Source organism: Mustela putorius, unplaced genomic scaffold (genome assembly GCF_011764305.1).
Source record: "Mustela putorius furo isolate JIRA1106 unplaced genomic scaffold, ASM1176430v1.1 tig00003845_pilon_pilon_pilon, whole genome shotgun sequence".
NCBI lineage: Eukaryota > Metazoa > Chordata > Mammalia > Carnivora > Mustelidae > Mustela > Mustela putorius.
The window spans coordinates 9,452,257-9,476,350 of record NW_025421998.1 but is presented as its reverse complement, the minus strand read 5'-3'; the positions used below and the strand labels follow the sequence as shown (position 1 = coordinate 9,476,350).

General features: G+C 48.9%; 1 protein-coding gene across 4 annotated transcripts in view; it reads right to left on the bottom strand.

The window, feature by feature from the left end:
• COBL (cordon-bleu WH2 repeat protein) overlaps positions 1-24,094 on the bottom strand; it is a 268,734-nt gene that overhangs the window by 150,853 nt on the left and 93,787 nt on the right. For all 4 annotated transcript variants that reach the window (XM_045089541.1, XM_045089543.1, XM_045089542.1 and 1 more), the window contains exons 2-3: positions 12,852-13,055; positions 829-1,039 (exon numbers count right to left, since the gene is read on the bottom strand). In XM_045089541.1, the coding sequence (XP_044945476.1) occupies positions 829-1,039; positions 12,852-13,055 (415 nt within the window). The remainder of the gene's footprint in view (positions 1-828; positions 1,040-12,851; positions 13,056-24,094) is intronic.

The following is a 24,094-nucleotide window of genomic DNA, read 5'->3' as shown; positions in this document are numbered from 1 at the left end:
CGGGGCTCGATCCCAGGACGATGGGATCACGACCTGAGCTGATGGCAGATGCTTAATGACTGAGACACCCACGTGCCCCAAGAATCTAAAAGCTTTTAACTGGAGCTCGAAGATCACAGCAAAGGCTTACGAAAAAGCACCGTCAGGAGCTGGAGTTCATTTTAATCAAAAAATCAAAAGCCTGAGTTACATCTGTGTCTAAGACATGCTCCAAGTGCAATGAGGAAACATTTCCGATGTCAGTTTCTCCAAAGGGACAACTCCTGTTACTTCTCTCTCTAGGAAGAAGTTCAGATCTTCCCCATTCCCCATGGCTTCCTCAGACAGGAAGACCTCCAGAATGGAAGGAGAATGGCTGTAACTAGTTCAACAAGGTAGTGGCTGGTTACCTGTGATTATTTAAAGTCGAATTAATTAATGTTAGATACAATTAAAGGCTCAGTTTCTCAATCACACTAGCTGCACTGTACCTGCTTAATAGCCTCATGCAGCCAGGGGTGACCCCTTTGGAAAGTTCAGAATGATAAACCATCTCCTTCTGTGTAGAAGGTTCCAAAGGCTACCTCTGCTCTAGACTGATTCCTCTTCCATAATATCCAAAGGAGCAAAGATACAACCATGAATATTACTGAAGTCGGCTAATTTCCATCTTCTGAAAGAAGCTCAGTTTAGAGTCTAATTTTGGCTAGCAGGGAAGTAGACATTTTAAACAGCTGTATGCACATGTTACTCAGATAAGAGGGGTTCCACCAGCCCCCCTCCTCAGCTCCTTGGCCACAGGTGTCTCATATGCCCCCAGATACAAAGGGTCCCCCTCTTCCTACTGACCTCAGGTGCCTTGGGTGGGGCAGGCTTCACCTTCTCTTCGGGAACTTTCTCTTTGAGAAATACAGTGTGCACATTCAGGGTCCCAACTAAAGTATTTGGCTTAAAACTCAAAGGCTGTTGGGTTTCCGAAGACCGGATCTCGAGGGCGTGGTGGGACGGGTTCAGGTGGTTCTGGAGGCAGAGCTCAATCAGTAGGTCCATCATCGCATGGCTGGAAAAGGGAAACAGATCACATTAATTAGGAATGTTTTTGCCCTCCCCCTTCAGTCAAGCTGAGTAAGGGTCAAACCCACGCACCAGTAGATGAACGAGCAAACTGGTCATGCATATGACAGGCAACCAGAGCTCTTGGATCCCTGGTGCAGGACTGGACAGCGTTTCCTAACATCTCCAACACTAGTCGACAAAATGCCTGGAAGAGCAACCATCAGAGCTGGGACAAGAGCTGTCTGTAGTTATGTTCACGGCCATGTTGACTGGAGTCCTAGAAGGTTAATCAGCACACGTGATACTACTACTAAGACTAAATTTTCAATGATTCAGCAATATAATGGCTCTTAAAAAGTGAGAGAGAGAGCAGGGGAGACAGATGGGGGAGAGGGAGTCCCAAGGAGACTCCATGTTAAACACAGAGGCCAACTTGGGGCTTGATCTCACGACCCTGAGATCAGGACCTGAGCTAAAACCAAGAGTCGGTCGCTCAACCAACTAAGCCACCCAGGTGTTCCCAAACTGAAAATTTTACGTTGAAGATGAGAGCTAAAAAAAGGTATGCCTTTTTAAAGACAAAAACCCCCAAACAAAAAAACAAAACCCGAGGAAAATGACCTTGTTTGGGCGTCAAAACTTGTCCTCATGCTCCCCGTCACAGGGAATTGCTTACCAAGGGAGGAGCGTAACAATTCAGATCACTCCGAAGAATTTCTTTTGCCTCTTTTATATCTCCCTGGCAGAAGGTTTTTATATTTAAAGCTGATCTCTCTTTCCCTAAATTTCCCAAGCAGTGGAGCCTACACCTCTCACAAAAGCATAGGTCTTTCCTGTGATCTATGTCTTAAACAGGAACTGAATTTTAGGTCATAATTATGCTTTCCAGGTGCCTGGGGATGCAGGTGTGCAGATCACGGACTGGCAGTTCTTTTGTGAACACACAAGTGACAACTGTCCTGCTGCAGCCTGGGCACCTGTCACTCACCCTGAGGGCTGTGGGCTGCTGGGGGCAGTGGCTCCAGACAGGAGAAGCATAGTCAGAGCCCCAAGCCAGAGAGAGTCCCCAAAGTACCCTACTTCTCATTCAACTGCTACAATTCAAAATTAATCTCAGATTGATACAAAACAACTCAGTACTTCTGTGGGGTCTGGGGACTCTGATGGGGTGTTTGTGGGGCCAAGGCAGTGCACACGCTCTCAAGGGCTCCAGCACACATGGCCATGCTGGCTACTAACACTGGGAAGACTGTAAACTTTGATTCCTTCAACTTGGGGTGGGGGGCAGAAATCATCTTTATCCCAACCACAAACTTAATGCAATGCAACAAACAAGCTCTAAGATGTGAGGACATTCCTCTGAGGAGCCTCAGTAGAGAAAACAGACTTCTAACAATGCTAAGATGACTTCTACTATTGGTTACCGCTCGGTGTGTATCCATGAAGCCACTCATGTGCCTCCCTTCTGCGCTACCTAGTCTGAGAGGAGAGGTCTCCGGGAAAAGGCAGAGCGGGCTTAGGACCCTGGTGCCTCTAGAGGCTCACTGCTTTCCTGTCTTTGTCTCCACCCACATTCGGCTGCTGCCTCCACCCACAGTCGGCTTGCATGGGGTAAACACACCCAAATAAAGTATCAAATGGGTATTAGAGTTAATCTTAGACAGGAAACCACAAAGAACACAAAAGCTACTCATGTTACTTTCTGTTCTTTTAATACACTAATTGGTAACACGTTTGAAACATCAAATTAGAGGCTTGGAAAGAGAGAGGCCAGCTCCAGAGGAGGACGCATGTTCCTCCATCACGGAGAACAACCCCGGCTCGCCATCATGGAAGCCAGTAGTTACTGAATGTGCCAGCATACTGAGGTACCCATTTTCTGGCCCAAATAATGGGGTACCCAAATCTCTGTGTGTCCGGTGGATATCCCCCCAACTCGCCTGATCCTTTCTGGCTTTCTCTACTTCACTTAATGCATGTTGAGTTTCTTCCAGTGACAGTCTCAGCAGTTGGAAGTGGAAGTAGTTTCTGAACCAAATGTTTGGGGTGGGGAGAGAGGAGGGAAGGCACAAGGCAAAGTTCCCAAGCAGAAGATTCTATGTGCTGAGGCACTATCTCCTCAAATTTACTATTAAAGAAAAAAAAAAAAACAGTAACAAAATAAAACTCCATAAGAGCATGATCATAAAACCCAACACCAGATGCCTGGCCCGGCCATGATATGTGCTTAAAATGGATGAAGAACTCAGAGGCCATTACCCATTCAACTTAGACAAGCAAATCGGACATCATCCTTTCCCAGTGGCAGGAACCCAAGCCAGGACAGAGGGGTTCTCACAGGGAAGTACAGAAGTTTGAGGCTAAGAGAAGCTCAGGTTTTGGCAGCTGTCTTGCTCCCCTTCGGGCCACCTGCATCTGGGCCTCCCAGAGGGGTGCGGCATCCTGATGGGACCGAACTCGGCCTGCACTTGAGAAGCTGGATACCCACCAGTCCAAACACCAGGACCTGGGTCCAAAAGCATGAGCTCATCTTGCAACACTTCCTGCAGGGTCGGCCACTTTGTGTGCCCCTGCCCCAGGCTCATTTAAAACACCACCGGATTTACTACTTTTCCACTATCGGCTTTTAAGGATCACGCCCATGGAAAATGAGGTGGGGGGTGGGGCTGGCCTTATAGCCTCCGAAAAGAGGGTGGGAGGTGGGCTGGCCCACCCCAGTTAATCTGCTTTCTTGGCTGGCATTTAAAATGCCGTATTCTCAGGAGTACGCCAGTTCTTCCAAAGCTTCTTTGATGCCCCTGGAAAAATTGACCCACAAAGAGAGAAGAAAGGCAAAGCACAATGGCAGCGCCCAAAAATGGAGAGAGGTGCCACCTGTACGGATGGCAGAGGGCGGCAGCGTCTGGGTATCAACGTGCACCCTCCACAGGGTCTCAGTGGTCCCTATGCCCCCGGACCACAGGAAAGAACTTTCCAGAGACTGGAAGACGTTGCCTGCTACGCACCCACACTCTCATCCCCTCCTGAGCCTGACCACTCCTCCCCTCGCACCTGTCCGCGGATGCAGCGGCACGGGCCTCGGATCTGCAGGTCGGCACACACCAGCTCTGCTGTGGTTCCCATGGTGGCAGGGTGGTTCAGTGAAGGCCCCTGAGGGGAGCTTCCTGGGACAGAGTCCAAGCACCGCCGCCCCCCCCGCCCCCGCTTCTCAGACCTGCCTCCCGTGCCTTAGTTTCCTTACTGGTGAGGGTATACAGACAGTGTCCACCTGCTAGAGACTTAAATGAATGAACACCTGAAAGGCAGAGAGCATAGCGCCAGGCATGTGGCTTACCACATGTGATGTGTTTGCGAAACACGTGAGTTCATCTGTTCCAATCTTTTCCGCATGGGGAGTCTGTGTGGTGAGATGTTTTACCTGGCTGAGAGCAGAGCATCCCGTCTGTACACGGCTAAACCAACCCCTCCAGCAAATACCGACATAGCCCACACGCTCAAAACAACATCCTTGAGACACTATACCATCAAATTCCCCCAATCTTACAATGAAAGAAAACAAGGCACCTAGACACCCTCCAGAATGTCAAAGAGGAATCGGGTGTATTAAGGACATTGACTAGACTATCCCTGCTAAGAACGTAACCCCCTGTTGACTGTATTTGGAGATGGGGCTTCTAAGGAAGTAATTATGGTTACATGAGTCACAAGGGCACTGATAGGACGATATTAGTGTCCTTACAAGAAGAGACCCAGAGATCATGTTCTGTGCACCCAAAGAAAAGAAGTCACATGAGCACATGGAATGATGGCGGCTACCTATGAGCCAGGAAGACACCTCAGAAGGAAATCTACCCACTGGCACCTCAACCTTGGACTTCCAGCCTCCAGAGCTGTGAGAAACCATGTCTGTTGTGGAAGCCCCCAGTCTGTGGTATTTTAAGGTAGCCTAAATATGACAAAAATAATCAACCTTTGCAGGCTTTCTCTTTCTCTCTGATCCCAAGTAATAAAGAGGAATGACCACTCAAAACCACCTTGGTAGGGGTTGGGGGTTCATGAGGCATATCTCTGGGGCTTTCTCTCCGAATTTCTCCTCAATATCCTTTTCCCCTCTGGACTCTTCAATCTGTTGTTCCCCAAAATGTCTCTTAAGTGCTCAGAATATAGGGGTGCAATTTATTCCCTGGATTTATGGTGATCTCTATTTTTAAGTTTAAAAGTACATACTTTTTTTCTACATCTTTAAAAAAAAAAAACCACTATGACTGTCCAAATGTGTATAGACATCACGAAACATTCTGGCACGACTCTGCAGCTTTGATAAGAAAAAGCTGCTCCTTTTCCCTGTGCGTTTTTCTTTTCTTCTTCTTTTTTTTTTAAATCCTCACCAAGAGCTTGCCAAAATGATGGTCAGCCTGTGCCTGCACCCCTGCCCCAAATGCAGAGGAAGTGAGCAAGCTCTTGGGGACCACACGGCTGGGACAGGGAAGTCAGGGAGGGCACGTCCCATTTCCGTCAAGCTGCGCCTGGTGACGCGTCACCCCTCTCCAGGACGCACTTCTAGCTATACTGCAAAGCCTGTCTTCATTCTGGAGCTGCAACCTCGACCCATTCCTACAGCCCTCTCCCTGCCATCATGCCAGCACGACCCTGGGTTCCCTCTCAGGGACCGCGTGCTCATCCTGGTACATCTAGCAGAGCCCTGTAGGACCATGCCCTGCAGCTGGGGTTCTCAAAGATGAGCTAATCTGAAAGTTTGGGCGTGGTCAAAGTCCAATTGCTGGGCCTCTCCTCAAGGTTTCTGAGCCATTAGGACTGGTCTGGGAATTTGCATTTCTACCAAGTTCGGGGGGATGCAGTCTGTTGGTCAGGGACCTCGCTTTGAAAACTAGTTTACTCCTCGTACTCATGAAACGAGCACTTCATGCATTGATTAGATAAATAGGTCCCTCAATGCTGAGTTTACATGCTACATTAAGGTAGCTAGTTACGAGGGTGCCTGGGTGGTTCAATCAGTTAAGCGTCTGACTCTTGGTTTCGGCTCCGGTCAGGACCCTAGGGTCATGAGATCTAGCCCCTCATAGGCTCTGTGCTCAGCAGGGAGTCTGCTTATCCCTCTCCCTCTGCTCCCTCCCCTGCTTTCTCTCTCTCTCTCTCTATGGGATAAATAATAAAAATCTTTAAAAAAAAAAAGGTAAGTACTTATGGACATAATGTTAAAATGAACACACTTAATTTGCATGTATAGTGCTTAGTTTTTTTTATGTGGAACCAAGACCAATCAGTGGCCCCAAGCTGTAAGGCAAAATCTGGCTACTGAGTCATAGCAAGTCCCGGGAGAAAGTGGAGTCTCGCAGCTTTGCGTGGACCAGAGAGGCAACATACAGCATGATATAAGCAGGGCCCTCTGAGAGGTGGCCCCTATGGACAAGGTCAGGGACAAAGGAACACACAGGCAGAAACACCCGAAGGACGAGAGAGAGACCAGGAGATGGGGGAAGGCACAGGCAGAGAAGTCTGTGGGTCAGAGGCAGAGCTCTAGGCTCAAAGCTAGAGTCACTGACAACAACAATCTGTCTTCGGGAAGCCTGGGTCCTCCGGCTGTCAAGTGAGGTTGGAGGGCAACAGACAGCCGTGAAATGACCAGGGTACCTTCATCCCACGTACAAGTCAGAAGCCCAGTCATCAGGATGACAGCATGCAGTCCCCCAATCCTGATGGCTCGCCTTCATAAAACCCAAATGCCTCTTGGATCCAGACAGCCGCCACGACCTGCAAGAGTTCTCCGTACATGATCCAGCGAGAGATTGGAGTCTCTCTTAACTGGAAAGACCTGCCTTCCCTAAGGCATTCAGCTTTTCAAACTTCTCAGAAAATAATGGCAGTTGGAGCACCTTGACCTAGAGATAAACGTGCTGAGGCTGGGAGCCTGGCTGTTTTCCTGGCCACGTGTGATGCCATGAGTTGTTACCTGGACAGGTGAGGACGGGTGATATCAACACAGGGTGCACACTGGGCAGACAGATTCCTACCACGGTAACTTGTGCTCTCGCTTAACTTTGACCCCACCATCTTTGACCTGTACCTTCAGAGTCTGGAGCCTCCCATGTCCAGGTCATATGCAAGCAGACCTTGGCCATGTGCTTCTCACTTGGCTGCTGAGCCAATGTGCCCTTTTGGGGGTTCTGGCACAGAGCTCAACGATCTTGAAAGTTAGGTTTTATTAGTTAAAAAAATAAAATAGTTTATTAAATAAAATAATATTAAATAAATAATATTTTTATTAATAAAAATAGTTTTATTAGTTTAAAAGTTAGTGTTTATTTTAAATGTGCATGTGATATTTGGATGCTATTGTTTTTCTAAAGATTTATTTATTTTAGAGAAGGGGGGAAGGGCAGAAGGAGAGGGAGAGAGAATCGCAAGCCTACTTCCTGCTGAGCGTGGAGCCCCACATGGGGCTCGATCTCCTGACTGTGAGATCTCGACATGAGACAAAGTCAAGAGTTGGACACTTAACCAACTGAGCCACCCATGAGCCCCTGACACTATTTTTGATAGAAGACCACAGTTCCCTATATTTGAGGAAAATTAATGCATTTGAGGAAAACTGATGTTCCGAGGTGTCAGTTTCCTTATGACTTGCCTGGCACTGGAACAGAGCCTTGTGTCCCCGGTGGCGTGCGTGATTTTGTTTGATGGAGACCCGGGGAACGCGGGATGGCCCACAGCACACAGCCGCCACCCAGTCCAGGCCCTGGTCCGTCCCTTCCTCCATTCATGTTCCAGTAGCACTGAATTAGCCATTTTTTGCACAAAGAAATGTCCTGCAAATGAGAATTCTTTCTTTCTGCTGCTCTCTGGGACGTCTTCCTCCCAGGTGCTTCAGAAAGTTAGGTGCTCGGTATGTATTTTGCTCAGGGAATAAATGACTGTTTTCTTTCTTCTTCCTTCCTCCTTCCTCTCCTCCCTTCCTTCCCCTCATTTCCCTCCCTCCCTTCCTTTCTTTCTTCCTCTTCCTCCCTCCCTTCCTGCCCCTCCTCATTTCCCTCCCCTCCTCTCCCTCCCTCCCCCTTCCTTCTTCCTTCCTTCCTTTGTTCTCTTTCTTTCGTTCTCTCTCTCTGTCTCCCTTTCTTTCTCTGCCTCCCTTCCTTTCTTGCATAGATATTAGGATCCACGAAACAAGAGCTCCCACCTCTATGACTAGTATCGCACCAAATCCCAACCATTAGCGGCACCTGCTGTGAGCTATTAAATAGTGGGTTTAGCAAAGAACACAGCTTTCCACAGCACACAGTTTATAACCTTTGGTCGCCCCATCACCACGTGATTTGCTCACAGCACAGATGCTCAGGAAGAAAAGCCAGTAGCACCTGGAGTCTGATGATCACAGTCTGCAAGTGACAGACATTCGATCACTGTCTCTGTTCTTGGGTTTCGCCCAAACAAGCAAGCAAACGAAGCCTTCATAGGGCAGAATCATTTCAGGGAGGCGGTCCCTAGAAGCAGGGAGCTAAGACCCGGATGGTCAAACACCTTCCCGGGGCTGACGGGAAGGTGATCCAATGAGACCCACTTCTAGCGGCACTGACCACAGTGGGCTGTGTGTCCTGGAATGTTCTCTGAGAGGGCTTGAGGGCAGTGAAACTCCTCTCTGAGGAACTACCGTGGTGGAGACATAGCCTTCTATGTGTGTCCAAACCCAAAGCACATACATTACGAGTGGACCCTGGCATCACCAACAGACTCTGGGGGACGACGATGTGTCTGTGCAGATTCACCGATTGTAAGGGGCACCCATTCCACTGGGGGATGTTGATAATGGGGGAGATTGTGGGTTGGGAAGAAGGTATGTGGGAAGTCTCTGTACTTCCCTCTCATTTTTGCTAGGAAACTAAGACTGTTCTAAAAAAATGAGCTCTTCTAAAAAAAGATATTCTTCAAAAAAAAAAATGTAAATCAAACGAAACCAAAGCAACCTGTCAGCCAGTTATTTCCAGAACAGTCTTCTCCTGGCCGACTCCCCAGCACCGGAAATGTCTTGTTTAACATCACCTCCTTAACTTGTTGAGTTCCAGAGAAGACCAGGCTCCCTTCAGCTCTGGGAGCCTCGATAAGCAAGGGGCTTCACCAACACCTGGAAGGGGAGGGTGGGTGAAGGAACCCCAGAGCTGCCAGGAGCTCACAGCCACCCTCCCATCCAGTGTGGAGCCAGCGAGTTCTCTCCAGAAGGAACGTGCAGACCCAACACGCACGTTATGAGAGCCTGGGCTATCTGATAAGCTCCAGGACCTAAAAACTCCTTCACTGTTGTAAGCGTGTCTATCGTGAAGAATCACAAGAATGAATACCGAGGGAGATTTCCTGTATTCTGCAAAGGAAATGTTTGCCTTTTCCTGTCCCAGCCCCTTGGGCATGCATACCAACTTGGACCTGACTACTTTATCACAGCAAAAGACAGCCCCAACACTCCAGAGACTGACATACTTCACGAAGCTCTCTTTTGCCGAAGGGCATTGTCTTTTCAAATATCTTCTCTTTAAGTGTGTCCCAACCCATGTGATGGAGTTGGTGGCCTCCTTCGACCATCCCCATGCGGCGCTGGTAACGCCATTCCTAATCCTAGGCCAGAGCACTTCCCTTAAGAACGGCCCAGAATATGGGGGCACCTTGTGGGGCTCAACTGGACTCCTGATTTTGGCTAGATGGTGATCTCAGGCTCGTGAGGTCGAGCTCTGCGCTGGGCTCTGGGCTCAGTGGGGAGTTGGCTTGAGTTTCTCTCGTTCCCTCTGTACTTCCCTCTTGCTCTCTCTCTCTCTCTCACTCTCTAAGGTAAATAAATGAATCTTAAAAAAAAAAAAAAAGGCCCAAAACGCAGATTCTCAGGTCCTAATCACTGTTAGAACAGACTGGAACTTATAATTAAGTTTCCAAATCCCAAGAACACTTTAAAAAAGAAAAAAAAAAAAATCAGTCCTATGCAGAATGCAATCCTCAGATGGCGATTACTAACGTTTCCTCTCGGAGAATCTTTCATATCAGGAAAAAGCACGGGTAAGGGGCTGATTATAAATGATCAGCTGCATGCTTGTCTCATAAAAAGCTGGGCACGTTCTCTAATAACACAGAAGAGAGAAACCACATTGATTAGCAATTAGCAGATCTATTTTAAGCAAGGGTCGGGGACTGGACTTCAGCCGGCTCTGGTATTATTAAAGTTATGACACATGAAACCAAATCCCTCGGCAAGCAGCTGCTGAATCAGCACCAGCCACGATGCCAAGGTCCCAGTGAAGGCAGCCCAGGGGCTGCAGCGCTGACTCACTTAACCCTGCAGGAAGCCTGGGAGGAGGGATTAGAATTTACTGCTGGAGAAGAGGAAAGTGTTTCAACGCTGGATCTTTAAGAAGCTGCACGTTTTCTCATTACTACACGGCCACCTTACAAAGTGGTAGCTTCTACTTTGTAAAGAGAAAAGACAAATTAAAAAGATGCGATTTAAGAAAGCGTTCCGTTTGGAAATGGTTTTCAGGGTAATTGTTGTACTTGTCAGGAAAGCATTCTATCTCTGCATGCGTTTGGAGAACTGGGCCCAGGTGTGAGCGCATTGAGATGGGACCCACAAGGCCATTTCTTTACAAAATATGTAACTAGTTTGATAGTGACAGTGGTTTCACAGGTGTGCACCGAGCTACAGACTCGTCAAGAAGGATGCAGTTAACAAGTACTGAGTTTATATGTTAATCATATCTCAATAAAATAGCATTTTTCAGTGTAATTAAAAATTGGGTCGGGGGTGCCTGGGGGGCTCAGTGGGTTAAGCCTGTGCCTTCAGCTCAGGCCATGATCCCAGGGTCCTGGGATCGAGCCCCACATCAGGCTCTCTGCTCAGAGGCGGGCCTGCTTCTCCCTCTGCCTCTGCCCCTCCCTTGGCTTGTGCACATGCTCTCTCCAAAAAATAAATAAAATCTTTGAAAAAATTGGGTTGAAAATATAGGAATGTTGACTAGACATTCACTGGTCAAACTTCACGGACCTCTTAGTTTGCCAGCCTGTAGATTTTCAAGGTAAAGTTCGGTGGGAAAAGCATCCTAAGACAGGGACCACTCTGTGAAGCAAAGAGACCAGAGACTCTCATCACTTGCATTTTGCAAACCCTGGAAGCTCTGCCTGTAGAAACTGCCAGAGCGACTGGCCTCTGGGGGCTGCAAGGCTGCAGGCGGGGGGGCCCTCCCTCATGGATATAGCATAGACCAACTTCAGCTGCTTCCAGCAGAGCCCTGCGGCTGGGACCCCAGCTACAGGAGGGGCCCCCGAGGGGAAAGCCCCACACTGGGCGGGTGGAGGTGGAAATGGGCCGGCATCACCTAGTGCAGGAGGAGACGTCGTACCTGACAACCCAACAGCCCCCACCCCAGCTATGTACCGAGGCTGGCAGCAAGCATCTGCCACGTGTTTGCGCAGCCCGTGGAGAGATTTGTAAGATGGACATACCCCTTTGCACATCAAGTTGCCACCGTGAATCTTCATGACAAAGTTTAAACAGCATAACATTTCAGGGAGAATTCAAATCCTGATATTTTAAAATAAAATCCTTCCATTGTTCTCCTCATAACCACCAGAATAAAATAAAAGCACCCACAGTGATATGATTTCCACCTTTATCCATTTTTAAAAATATTGGAGCAAACTGCTTTTTTAAGAGTGAAATACACCTGAGGTGCATGGGTGGCTCAGTCGTTAAGGTCCTGATCCCAGGGTCCTGGGATCGAGCCCCATATTGGGCTCCCTGCTCGGCAGGAAGCCTGCTTCTCTCTCTCCCAGTCCCTCCCGCTTGTGTTCTCTCTCTCTGTTAAACAAATAAATAACATCTTTTTCAAAAAAAGAGTGAAATACATCTGATCATATCTTATTTTCCAAGACATACAACCTCTATTCACTCCTGCCTCAGAATTAGACAAACTATACTTTTATGCTGCAAAGTTTCCATAGTTGATCACTCCATCACACTCTATCATAAAAACTATATAAATGCTGAGATTTAATTTTTGTTTCCCATGACTCTGTGAAAATGTGTTCTTATAGATCGAAGTATCAGGAACAACAGCTGTGGCACAAATCGATCAAACAACATGATGATGTATCTTGAAATCAGAAATTCTATCGGTAATAAAGTTCTTAATACTATGATCGCAGGAGGCTTTGCCAATGTTTCCAGTGCAGCTAATGTGGGAAGAGGAAGGGGTATGTGACCTTGACCTCAGGCACATTCCCAGGTGGGTCAGGTGTGAGAAAGGAATCCAGTGGGCATCTCAGGGCTGGAAACTGGTTGGGCTGGAGCTCAGCCGTCAGGGCAGACATGCTGTGGAGGCTCCATTTGGAAAACTGACCGCTGACTGCGTCTACACCTCTGTGGGCCAGCCTGTCAGCGGATGGGGCAGGGTCGAATCGGGAGGCTTCCCCAGCTGCATCACTTCCATGCCAAGGAGGCTGGTGCAGACCCCAGGGACTGGCTACCTACTTGGAGAAGCGTATGGACCTGTTACACCTGCTGCTTCCCCCCAGCTCGCCCTCCAGCAGGACTGAGCTGTGCAGTCCTTGCACCCTTGGGATGATGGTGAGTCGAGGAGGGGCGGCTTAGCCAACGTCATCCAGGTGAGCCACTCTGGATGGTCACCTGGACCCAGCTCCGTGTCCCGGGTCCCAGGTCTGCCTGACAGGGGAGTGAACACAACCCCACACGACCCACTGTTCAGTTCTCCCTGGACCTGAGGCCGGACGGCAGTGAGCCCTCCGCAAGGTGCCCGGACCCTTACCTGCCACTGACCACACTCTTCTTCTCCAGCCCGCTGGGCAGAACCACGGTGACAGCCACTGTGCTGTTCCTCAAGTTCTCCTTCATGTGCAGCAGGTTCTGCGCGGGGCCGGGAGACACGTCCCGGGGAGGCTTCTGATCGCTTTGCACATTCGCCGTGGCAGGCTTTCCAGGAGGAGGGGGGGCGCGGGCCTTCATCTTCCTCCTTCAACAGTGACAGCACAGAAGGACTGAATGAGACAACAGCTTCCAACTACGACCTTAACACCATCACCCTTGAGCGTCCAGCAGCTTTCTAGGACTTTCCCTCATGACAAGCCATTTTAACTATTTCTCCCTCCTCAGAACAGCCTTCTGAGATATATAACCCTTTTAAAATTGATGCATTGGCACACTCTTCAACACTAACAGAAAGGGGACAACTAAGAAGAGGTGAAGCATGCTGGAAAGGAAAGGATCGGCCGAGAAATGGATTCCCACCAGGCAGTGGCACGTCACAATCTGTACAGATCGAGGAGTGGGATGGTGTAGCAGAGTTTGTGTGGACCAGCCCTTTCTGAGCCACTGAGTGGGTTAAAAAAAAAAAAAATCACACCAAGTTAACGTGGACTCCCCCAGTGGTCTGCCCCACTCAGCTTGGATCTCTGTCTCAGTTCTGGGTCCAGGACCATGACCAGCTGCAGACCTGGAATCCACAGACCCACGATGCTGGGGTTGTTAGGACAGCATCAGGGTGCACTAAATTACCCAGAAAGCCCATCTGACCAGCACCTTCCCCTGGGCCCCCCTGCATGTAGACAAGCCATGGGATTGTCGCCTTATTCCCGGCTATGCTTTGGGTTCTCAGTTCACTTTGCAGGAGATTTGTAAACACCTGGGAACCAGTCACCCACTAGTCAACCATTTGGTATCCTCCAGATCATTCAGGGAGGCAAAAGACCTTACTTGATACAGGTATTTTATTTTATATACAAGTATGTCTCTGTCTTCACGTATGTGTATATACATGCACATACAGAGATGCTTATGTGTGCGTAAGGGCCTCATCTTACAGAGACCGCAGGTATTTTATAATAGCTAGTATTTACTCAGCGCCAGGGCTTCTGCTAATAATAACCTTAGGACGTTCACCTCATTCAAACGATTTGGCAGCTGAGAAAATTGCATGTCCAAGAGATCTGTAGCTCCCCTGAAGGCCCATGGTTATTGGTGTTGGAGCAGCGATGGAGAGTGGACGTGCCTGACTCCCAGGGGCCGCTCCTGCCCACTTCGCCCTCCCACCTCCTGCCACAAAGAGCTAACGAGCTTAAACTCTCCTGCAGAGCAATTTTCTTGGGGGCACTCTGGCCCAAGGTATCAGGCACGGTAAATCCATTTCTAGAAACTGGTCGCAAAGAAATAACTCCCCAATTATTTCCCCGTGGGAAGTTCAAAGGTGCTCAGTACCACATAATTTACAATGGCAAACAAACATAAAATAATCGAACTGCACGTCAGTAAGAGACCGTTTCAACAAACTATGGTACTTCAAAACAATGTTATGCTGGTACTAGTTAAATACACTTTAAAAGTATAGGATTTGATGTACCGAAGTACTGGATTCAGATTTTTTTTTTTTTTTTTTAGAAAACAAATACTATTTTAGAAAATTCCATTTCTAAGAGAATTATGAATTGTAGTCATAGATCATAGTCTAGAAAGATGCACACAAGAATCTCCAGGATATGTGTCATATCACATTTTGCTATTTTCACTTCTATGCACTTCCTAACTTTTCTATAATATCACCTATAAATGCATTACTTGTAACATGAAAGAGGTCACTTAAAATTGAGGGGGGAATAGCAAATGGGATTCAGAGCAGACCACGAGCTCCTGCCATTCATGTCACTGGTTAATGTCAAGACTCAGATCAGATTGACATTCCAGTCTCCCCCTCTACCGGGATATGTAGACATAGATTAATTCCCTTTTTTTCTTGGTGAGAACCTTATATTGGTGTCATAACCGTTATCATTTGTGCCTTCCTCTTATCCCTTACATACTTCCTTCATTTTTAACTTGCAGAAATGAAAGCGAAGTAGTCGGCATATTGCGGGGGGGCGGGAGGGGCTGTATGTCACTAATTCATCGACCCTCCCAATGACACTCTGAGGAGGTACTACAGTTATTCCTGCTTCATAGGAGAGGAGCATGGACACATCTTGATAAGACTAGAAAACAGCAAAGCTAGCAATAAACCCAAACGATTTTCAGTGCTGCATTCTCCAGCCTGTTATGAAGAACGGATGCCACCCATTCTACGGATGGGGAAGTCGGGACATGGAGAAGTAGGTTACAGAGTCCTTCACTAATCAACCCTGGGTCTAGGGCTAGATGCTCAGGCTCCCAGAAGCCCACCTGCTGTTCACATTACCTCCCAAAGGTGCTTTTGTTGTGGGAAAAGAAGTGCTTATTTTTTAACATGTTGGGGAAATGAATACATTTGCTCAGGATGCTCTCTGTTTATTTCTGGATACTAATAAAGCTGGCTTGAACTCCTGAGTCGAGCAGGAAGCAGCTCCTGACGCATTTATTCTATCAGCCGGCCCCACCACAGGAGCGGAAGTGGGGAGAGAGGAAGAAGGAATCACCAGTCCCCCCAGCATTCCTCACACGAACAATCTCCCCAGCTCCCAGCACAGCTCTGATCACGGACACCTGCACACATGCAGCATCCTCCTACCGTCCAGCCTCAGCCAGTGGATCCTGCTGCCTCCCAGAATGCCCTCATTCCACATGCAGGAGATGAGCTCCGACCACCGGGGCCATGCATCTTCTCACACCGGACTCTGCGTGGTGCACTCTGACCCCACGCCCACACAGGACCTACAGCCCCGCAGGCTGCTGGGATGTCCAGCGAAGCTTTCTGTTCAGCACAGTGTTACGTGCGTGTGTGTACACGTGTGCATGGGTGTGCATCCCTGCACAGGTGTGTTGTGAACATGTGTATGTGAACAGGCGTGTCTGTGCATGTGCAGGCCCGTGCGTGTGCAAGCACACATGTGTGTTTATGCAAGCCTGTGCATGTGTGCTCGCGTGCGGGCCTGCCTGTGCATGCACGCTGAAGCTAGCCAACGCTGAAAAAACTGGAACAAGTCAAAAAACGACATGAATTTCCGGCTCTGGTAAGATCCAGTAAGTCCCCGAATTCCTTCATAGCAAAAACTGGGTGTGTGCCTCGTTTTGGAGTCTGTGACTCAATGCCATCACACCTGTCCCCTGCAGGGCTACGGCTAATATCCAAAGCAATGGCACAGCCTGAAATTCAGGGGACTCCCTCGACCATCCATCATGAACCCGCCCTTGCTCCTCCCCCACTCGCCTGGCAATCGGTCTAACGTTCCCCGTTCCTGGAAAACCCACAATCACACCCTCTTGCCTCTCCCACATCGTACACCCTGCCTGGTACGCTTTGCTCTCTTGAAAACACAGCTCAAAAGCACTTCTGAGAAGCCTCTAGATGCTCTGGGCCTGAGGACACAAGGCTGAGACCAGTGCCCCCTCCTGGCTGTACTCAGGAAGCACATGGGAGGCTTACCAAGCATCCTAGACCCAGAACAGACCCATGGAACATGCATCACCTGAGAGCTGGTTATGCTATCGGATCGCAACATTTCTCCAGACCAGAGCCTCCTTAGCAGCAAAATCGCACAGCATTTCCATTGCAATTTCTTTATCATTTGATGAAAGCAACTGACAGATTATAAATATATATGTTGATAAATTCGTGACGTTGCATTTTTATTTTTCACAGAATAATTATTTTGAAGAGTGCACGTGAGAAATTTCCGTCCACACCAGAAATGGTGCCTGGGGTGTGGATGGAGTCAAGGCCCCACTTCAGAAGCAGTGTGGGTCCATCAGCACAGAGACCTCGGGGGGAGAAAGCCGCTCCACGCCAGCCCAAGACACCGGACACACACACCCCCACTGCTGTCGACCTCCCCATGTGGCAATCCCGATGCCCCATGTCTTCAACTTCATTTAACATCTCTGGAAGGCAGCAGATGCTTTAATATTTTAAAGATTTCATTTAATTATTTGAGAAAGAGAGAAAGAGAGAGAATGAGCAGGGGGAGGGGCAGCGGGAGATGGAGAGGCAGACTCCCGCTGAGCAGGGAGTCCGAAGCAGGACTCAATCCCAGGACCCTGGGTCCATAACCTGAGCTGAAATCAGACGCTTAAATGAGAGAGCCCCCAGGTGCCCCAGCAGCAGATGCTGTATTAAGACTGTTTATATTCTCCACATTGAGTGTGCTGCCCTTCATATCTATAGGTATTAAGGTGGGGGGGAATGGCTAATGGGTCATGTCTACCCTAGGGGAAGACAGCATTATGGGCTGCATCCGCTCAGGGTGCCGGAGTGCTGTGGTTTCTCTAAACCACTTTTTCTCACATGAATCTTTATAACCTAAGGGAGAGGATCTACTGCTCTCATTTTGCTGGTTGGGGGACCCGTGAGTGGGTGGTTCCGAATGAGAGCATCCCACAACTATTTGGGGATCATCTTTTTCAATGTCACTGAGAAAGGGGAGGGAAGCAGAAGGTGGTTTTGTGTCTGTTTTGTTCAAGGGAAAGGCTTGGCCACTGCTTGAAAGAGGGTCCGGTTGGGAAGCGGGCCAAGGACCTAACTTACCCATAGCCAGTGGGGATCCCAGATCACCTGTGAGAGCCAGTGTGGGAGAAACTGCTGGAAGGCGTGGTGGGGGGGTGCACTGGCGGCAGCAGCCAGAGCAGCAGCCAGAGCAGTGAGCATGAAGAGTTCTGGAGACAAGCAGCCTGAATGAGAGGGTTAGCCTGTGTGTGTGTGTGGGGGGGGTGCATGGGCAGAGCGACCATGGGGGGAAGACAGATGAGTCCGCAAGAGCAGGAGGAGGACCCCATGATATTAGGGTTCCAAGTCTCTGGCTCCAGGGCAAGGGTCAAAGCAGCCCAACAGAGGATACACTGTGGGAGGCAACGACCAGGTGGCTTTCAGTGACCTGGGTCTGAGATGACACTGACATTTCCAAGCAGAGGCAAGGGCGGGCAGGGGAGAGGAGACTGGGCCTCGACTGAGGACACCTCTCTGAATGCTATGGAGGTCCCCGCTTGGAGCCAGCCACCAACAAGCCCGTAAGTCTGCAGCAGGGAGGGGGTGGAGGACTGAGCCAAGGCACAGTGGTCGCCATTTGGCCTGATCTTGGCCTTCTTGTAGTGTTGGCTGGCTAGTAGGTTCCAGTCTCAGACATCATCCTGTGTGTCCCAGGTAAGCCATGAGGATCTGAGACACTGTGCATGGGTTTCTTCTTTCTGGATCTCAGTTCCTTTGGGGACATTGGGGGCTGGACTACAGGACACTTATCACAGAAAAATAGGAAACCCAAACTACTGCTTTTATATTATAATTAGGATTAGGATGGCCACTACCCTCCCCTCCAAAAAAAAAAAAAAAAAGAAAGAAAGAATGAAAGAAAGAAGGAAAAAGAAATGTTGGCAAGGATGTGGAGAAATTGGGACCCTTGTACTCTGCTGGTGGAAACGCAAAGGAGTGCAACCACAGCGGAAAACAGTACGGAGGTTCCTCAAAAAAATAAAATCAAGTCCCCTATAATTCCTCTTCTGGGTCCAGGAACACCTTGGCGGTAGTATGGGTTTGGTTCCAGAGCACGCAAAACAGCAGCTACCATGGTTAAGACCAGTCGGATGAATTTTTGGTTTCCAGTGCACATAAAAGTACTATTTATACTGTACTGCAGTGTTTGTGGGCAACAGCATTATGTCTAAAAATTACAATGTGCACACCTTAATTTAAAAACACTATACTGGGGCACCTGGGTGGCTCAGTTGGTTAAGCGTCCAACTCTTAATTTCGGCTCAGGGCATGATCTCAGGGTCCTAAGATTGAGCCCCATGCCAGGCTCCCTGCTCAGCGGGGAATCTGCTTGACAGTCTCTCTCCCTCTCTCCCTGCCCCTCCGCTGCTTGTATTCTCTCTCTCTCTCTACATAAAGTCTTTACAAAAATAAAAATATTTTTTTTTTTTTTTGCTAAACAATGCTAGCCATCATCTGAGCTATCAGGAAGTTGTATCTTTTTGCTGGTGGAGGGTCTGCCTCGATGCTGACGGCTGCTGACTGACCAAGGTGGTGGTGGATGAAGGATGGTGTGGCCATGGCCATTTCTTAAGCTAAGACAACAGTGAACTTTGCCATGTCGATTGCTCTTGCTTTTGCGAATGCCTTCTCTGTAGCATGGGACACTGTTTGGCATCTACCCACAGAACTTCTTCCAAAGTTGGAGTCCGTCCTCTCAAACTCCACTACCGCTGCTTTATCAGACAAGTTCCTGCAATATCCTAAATATGTTGTTGTCCCTTCAATGGTCTTCACAGGATCTCCACCAAGAGTGGATTCCATCTCACAAAACCACAGTTTTTGCATGTCCATAAAAAGCAACTCCTCCTCCGTTCACGTTTGATCCTGAGCCTAGCAATTTAGTTCCATCTTCAGGCTCCACATCCAGTTCCAGTTCTCTCACTCTTTCTACCACATCTTCAGGTACTTTCTCCAATAAATCCTAAACCTTTCAAAGTCATCCATGATGGTTGGAATCCACTTCCTCCAAACTATTGCTCATGGTGATATTTTGATCTCTTCCCATGAATCACAAATGTTCCTAATGGCATCTAGAGTGCTGAATCCTTTCCAGAAGTTTTTTTAATTGACTTTGCCCACATGCACCAGAGGAATATCCATCTAAGGCAGCTACAGCTTAAAAAATGTAATTTTGAAAGACAAAATTACTGCTTGATCCATGGGATATGGAACGGACGTGTTGTGGCAGCCATGAAAACAGCATTTATCTCACTGTCCATTTCCATCAGAGCCCTTGGGAAACTGGGTACACTGTCAATGAGCAGTCATATTTTGAAAGGAACCCTTTTTTCTGCAGTAGGTCTCAGCAGCAGGGTTAAAAGATTTAGTAAAACGTGCTGTAAACAGATGTGCCATCATTCGGGCTTTATGGCCTTATTTACGGAATGCAGGAAGACTGGATTCAGCACAGATTTTAAGGGCCTTAAGATTTTCAGAATGGTCACTGAGGATAAGCTTCAACTTCCAGTCACCAGCTGTATTAGCCCCTAATGAGAGAATCAACCTTTCCTTAGAAGCCAGTCACTGATTTCTCTCTAGCTATGAAGTCCTAGATGGCATCAGTCTCCAACAGACGGCTGTTGTGTCTACACTGGAAATCTGTTTAGTACCTTGCTTAATTCCCTCAACCAGATCGGCTGCTGACTTGCTGCAGCTTCTCCATCAGCCCCACTGCTCCACCTGGAGATGTTTCTTTCCTTGAACTTCATGAACTAACCTCTGCTAACCTCAGACTTTTCATCGGCAGCCTCCTTCTCAGTCTTCATAGAACTGAAGAGTCAGGGCCTTGCTCTGTATGGGGCTTTGGCTTAAGGGAATGTTGTGGCTACTTTGATCTTCAGTCCAGACCTTTAAAACTTGCTCCATATCAGCAATAAGGCTGTTTTCCTTTCTTATCATTTGTGTGTTTGCTGGAAGAGCGCTTCCAATTTCCTGCAAGAACTGTTTCTCTGTGTTCACAACTTGGCTCACCAGTTGTCACAAGAGATCTTGCTTTCGGCCTATCTTGGCTTTCAACATGCCTTCCTCACCGAGCTTAATCATTTCTAGCTTTTGATGAAAACTGAGAGACGTGCAGCTCTTCCTTCACTTGAACACGTAGAAGCCATTGCAGGGTTATTGACTGAGCTCGTTTCAACACTGTTTTGTCTCAGGAAATAGGGACACGCGAGGACAGGGAGACAGAAGAGGAACAGTGGTCTGTGAAGCAGTCAGAACACACAACACTGATCAGCGAAGGTCACTGTCTTCGATGGTCATGGTTTGTGGCGCCCCAAAACAACAATGGCAACATTGAAGATGCCTGATCATAGATCACCCGGACAAATATAATCATAATGAGAAAGTTTAAAATAATGTGAGAATTACAGAGACACAAAGTGAGCAGATGGGGTCAGAAAAAATGGCACCGGTAGACCTTCTCGATGCAGGGTTGCCACACATCTAACAGTGATAAAAAATGCAGTATCGGTCACTGCAACAAAGCCAAGCACAATAAAAGAATGTAGCTCTGTATATACCCAAAAGAACTGAAAGCAGAGACTTGAAAATGTCCCCCCAGGTTCATGGCAGCATTACTCACAATAGTCAAAATGTGGAAGCCACCTAAGCACTCATTACCAATGAATAAGCAAAGCATTCTGGAATATTCTCCAGCCTTAAAAGGGAAACAAATTCTGAAGCATGCTACAACACAGAGGAACCCAAGGACATTATACTAAGTGAATAAGCCAGGACAAAAAGACAAATACTGTGTGATTCCCCTTATTTGAGGTTCCTACAGCCATCAGACTCAGAGAGACCAACCGTAGAATGGAGAGCACCAGGGGTTGGGGGAGGGCTGGATGGAGAGGTTTTGTGTAACAATTTAACAGTTTTGGTTGACCAGAGTTTCAGTTTTGCAAGATGAAGAGTATGGGCGATTGGCTGCACAGCAGCGTGAATGTTCGGAATGCTACCGACCACACACTGAGAAATGGTTAGCACAGTCAATTCCATCTTATGCGTAGTTCATCACAACTGAATCACAATAATTTCAACCTAATAAAATTAGATGTTCATCCTGGTAGTTGTAGAATGTAAGGCAGACTTACTGCCAGGGCTGTCTTCTGTCCCTCAGTGGGCTCCGTCCTAGGGACCCCCCAGCCCAGCTCCCCAGCACGGAAGGAATTTCTTGCTGAGCACACTGGGGGAAGAGAAGGTGGATGTACCACCTGCCAAGGGTGGAGGGAGGCTGAGGGCCCCTTAGAGCAAAGGGGGTGGGTGAGGCTGGACTCCCAGGGGAGGGACACCTTTGGGAGCAGGTCCAGAGGGTGGACGCAGGTTGCCAGACTAAGCTTCACTGTGCATGAGGGGACAGTGATGGGGCCTCCTCTGCCTCCCTCTGGAATCCTCCTCCATCCAAGGAGCACCCACAATACCTGAATTCCGGCTTGTCTTTTCAAGGATGTAACTATGTGTCAGTTCGAGAGCAGAAGCTGCCCAGGTGGACAGACACACCAAGCTCCTCTGAAAGTGAGCACTGTCTCCACATAACACGGTCACAGTGCCACAGGCTCCCTCCACTTGTGAAGGACTGCGCTGTTCCCACGGACCCAATCAGCTTCACTCGTCCTCAAACATCACCACACTGCTAAGCCTGTGACTCCCTTTGGGAAGGTCTGTGCAGGTGCCATCGAGTTGGGACCTATCCGACCCTATGGGGCACGTGGGCAGTAAAAAAGCAAGGCCCCTCCTGGGCACGCCCCAGGCCGGTGACCCAGCTGGCAACCCTGCCTTTGTTCTCCACACTGTCAGGGACAAGCAGGGCTGGTCCCATATACCTCAGGGACTGAGTCACTGAGCAAGCAGCATCACCCTCCCTGCCACCCTGTGCTCCCTCCAGGTACGAGACTGGGTGTGCCCCAGCAGAAACTATAAAACAACATAATATATACAAAAACATCTATGGGATCTCAAAGGTCATCACTCAGAACACCGGACAGTTTTCCCTTCAAACCAACCCATATTTCCTGTCTAAATTTTAGGGCCGTGCTTGCTAGCTCCCGCATCAGCTGGGACGCCGCTAGCCATTTTCTTCCCAGAGCTCGTCCACAAGCAACAGAACACTGAGATCTGCTCCCTCAACGCGAGGCCATCCAGGAGGCCGTGGGCTGCTCGTCTGGCACCACCTGGGCCCAGTGAGTGCAAATTCCAGGGCAGGAATCCAGGCAGCTGCAATAAAACCCAACTCCACAGGAGCCCGACCTGGCTGGGGGAGCCCGGGGCAGGCAGGGCCTGGAGCCTGCAAAGGGAGAGAGTCCCCACAGCTCTCTACTCTAACGTCCCTGGAGCAAAGTCCAAAGGGCTCTCTGCTTTATGTGTGGGTTTTTTTCCCCCTCATGCCTCAAACAGTTTCTCAGTGTCCACAACCAGCGGACACTGAAGTCAGTGGTCATGCTGATGCCGGCTCACCCACCTGCCAAGCCTGCATGATTGATGCCCATTTACCATCCGGCTGCCCTGGCAGGAAACAGGACGAACAGTATCTGCCTAAAAGGAATTTCAAAGAGAAAGCTGGCACACCCCATTCTTCCCTCTTTGGATCCACTGAGAAGCAAAAGCTCTGGCTAACTGGGTCTGTTTTCGCCACGGGCAGAAGGGAGTTACCACTCTCTCCCCAAGATTCTTCCCGAGCAGGAAGTTTGCTTCCTTCTAAAAGATTCTGAGTTAGAAACCAGCCGCCTTGGTTCTCAGGGTCACTTTGCCGCCCCTGTCAGCCTAGTCTCTCCTGCTGGCAGCTGGACAAGGCCTCCACCTCCTCCCACGGAGGGAGCAACCTGGAAGCGGGTAGGGAGCCCTAGAGGAGTCAGCGCAGGCTCCGGGCCTCACCCCAGGCTTCCCGAACCTGACTCCGCATTTGTCACAGTTGGAGATTCCTGGGTGCAGTAGTGGTTGAAAGGAAACATCAGAGAAAGGGGTATGCTTCCAACAGGACTTTCCTAATGATGCCCTGGAACATTATTTTTGCACGCTTATGTAACTTGTCCCATGGGGCCACCTGGGTGGCTCAGTGGGCTAAGCCTCTGCCTTCGGCTCAGGTCAGGATCCCAGGGTCCAGGGCTCGAGCCCCGCATCAGGGGTGTGGGGGGGGGTCCCTGCTCAGCGGGGAGCCTGCTTCTCCCCCTCCCTCTGCTCATGTGCGCTCTCTCTCATATAAATAAATAAAGTAAAACAAAAACAAAAACCTCAAAAAACAAAAAACCCCAAACCATAAATGTGTCCTGGGAGCCAGTACCAAGTGCATCTGAGAAAATCATCCTGCAGGGAACCAACGTGGTCGACCCCATCACGTCAGGACCATTCCAAGACCGACGGTACCAGATCTAAGTCGCCCTCCACAAGCTCACCGTCTCCAAGGCAGGCCGATGCGACCCGGCGACGGCGCAGGTAAGGACAGAAAGGACGAAGGACAGGCCGTGCCACTCAGGTATGATAAAGGACTCCGGACTTAGGCTGTTTCAGGAAGTCACCTGCCAGCCGTGATAAAACAGAAGTCGGTGGGAGGTGGCAAGCTCAAGGGCGGCATG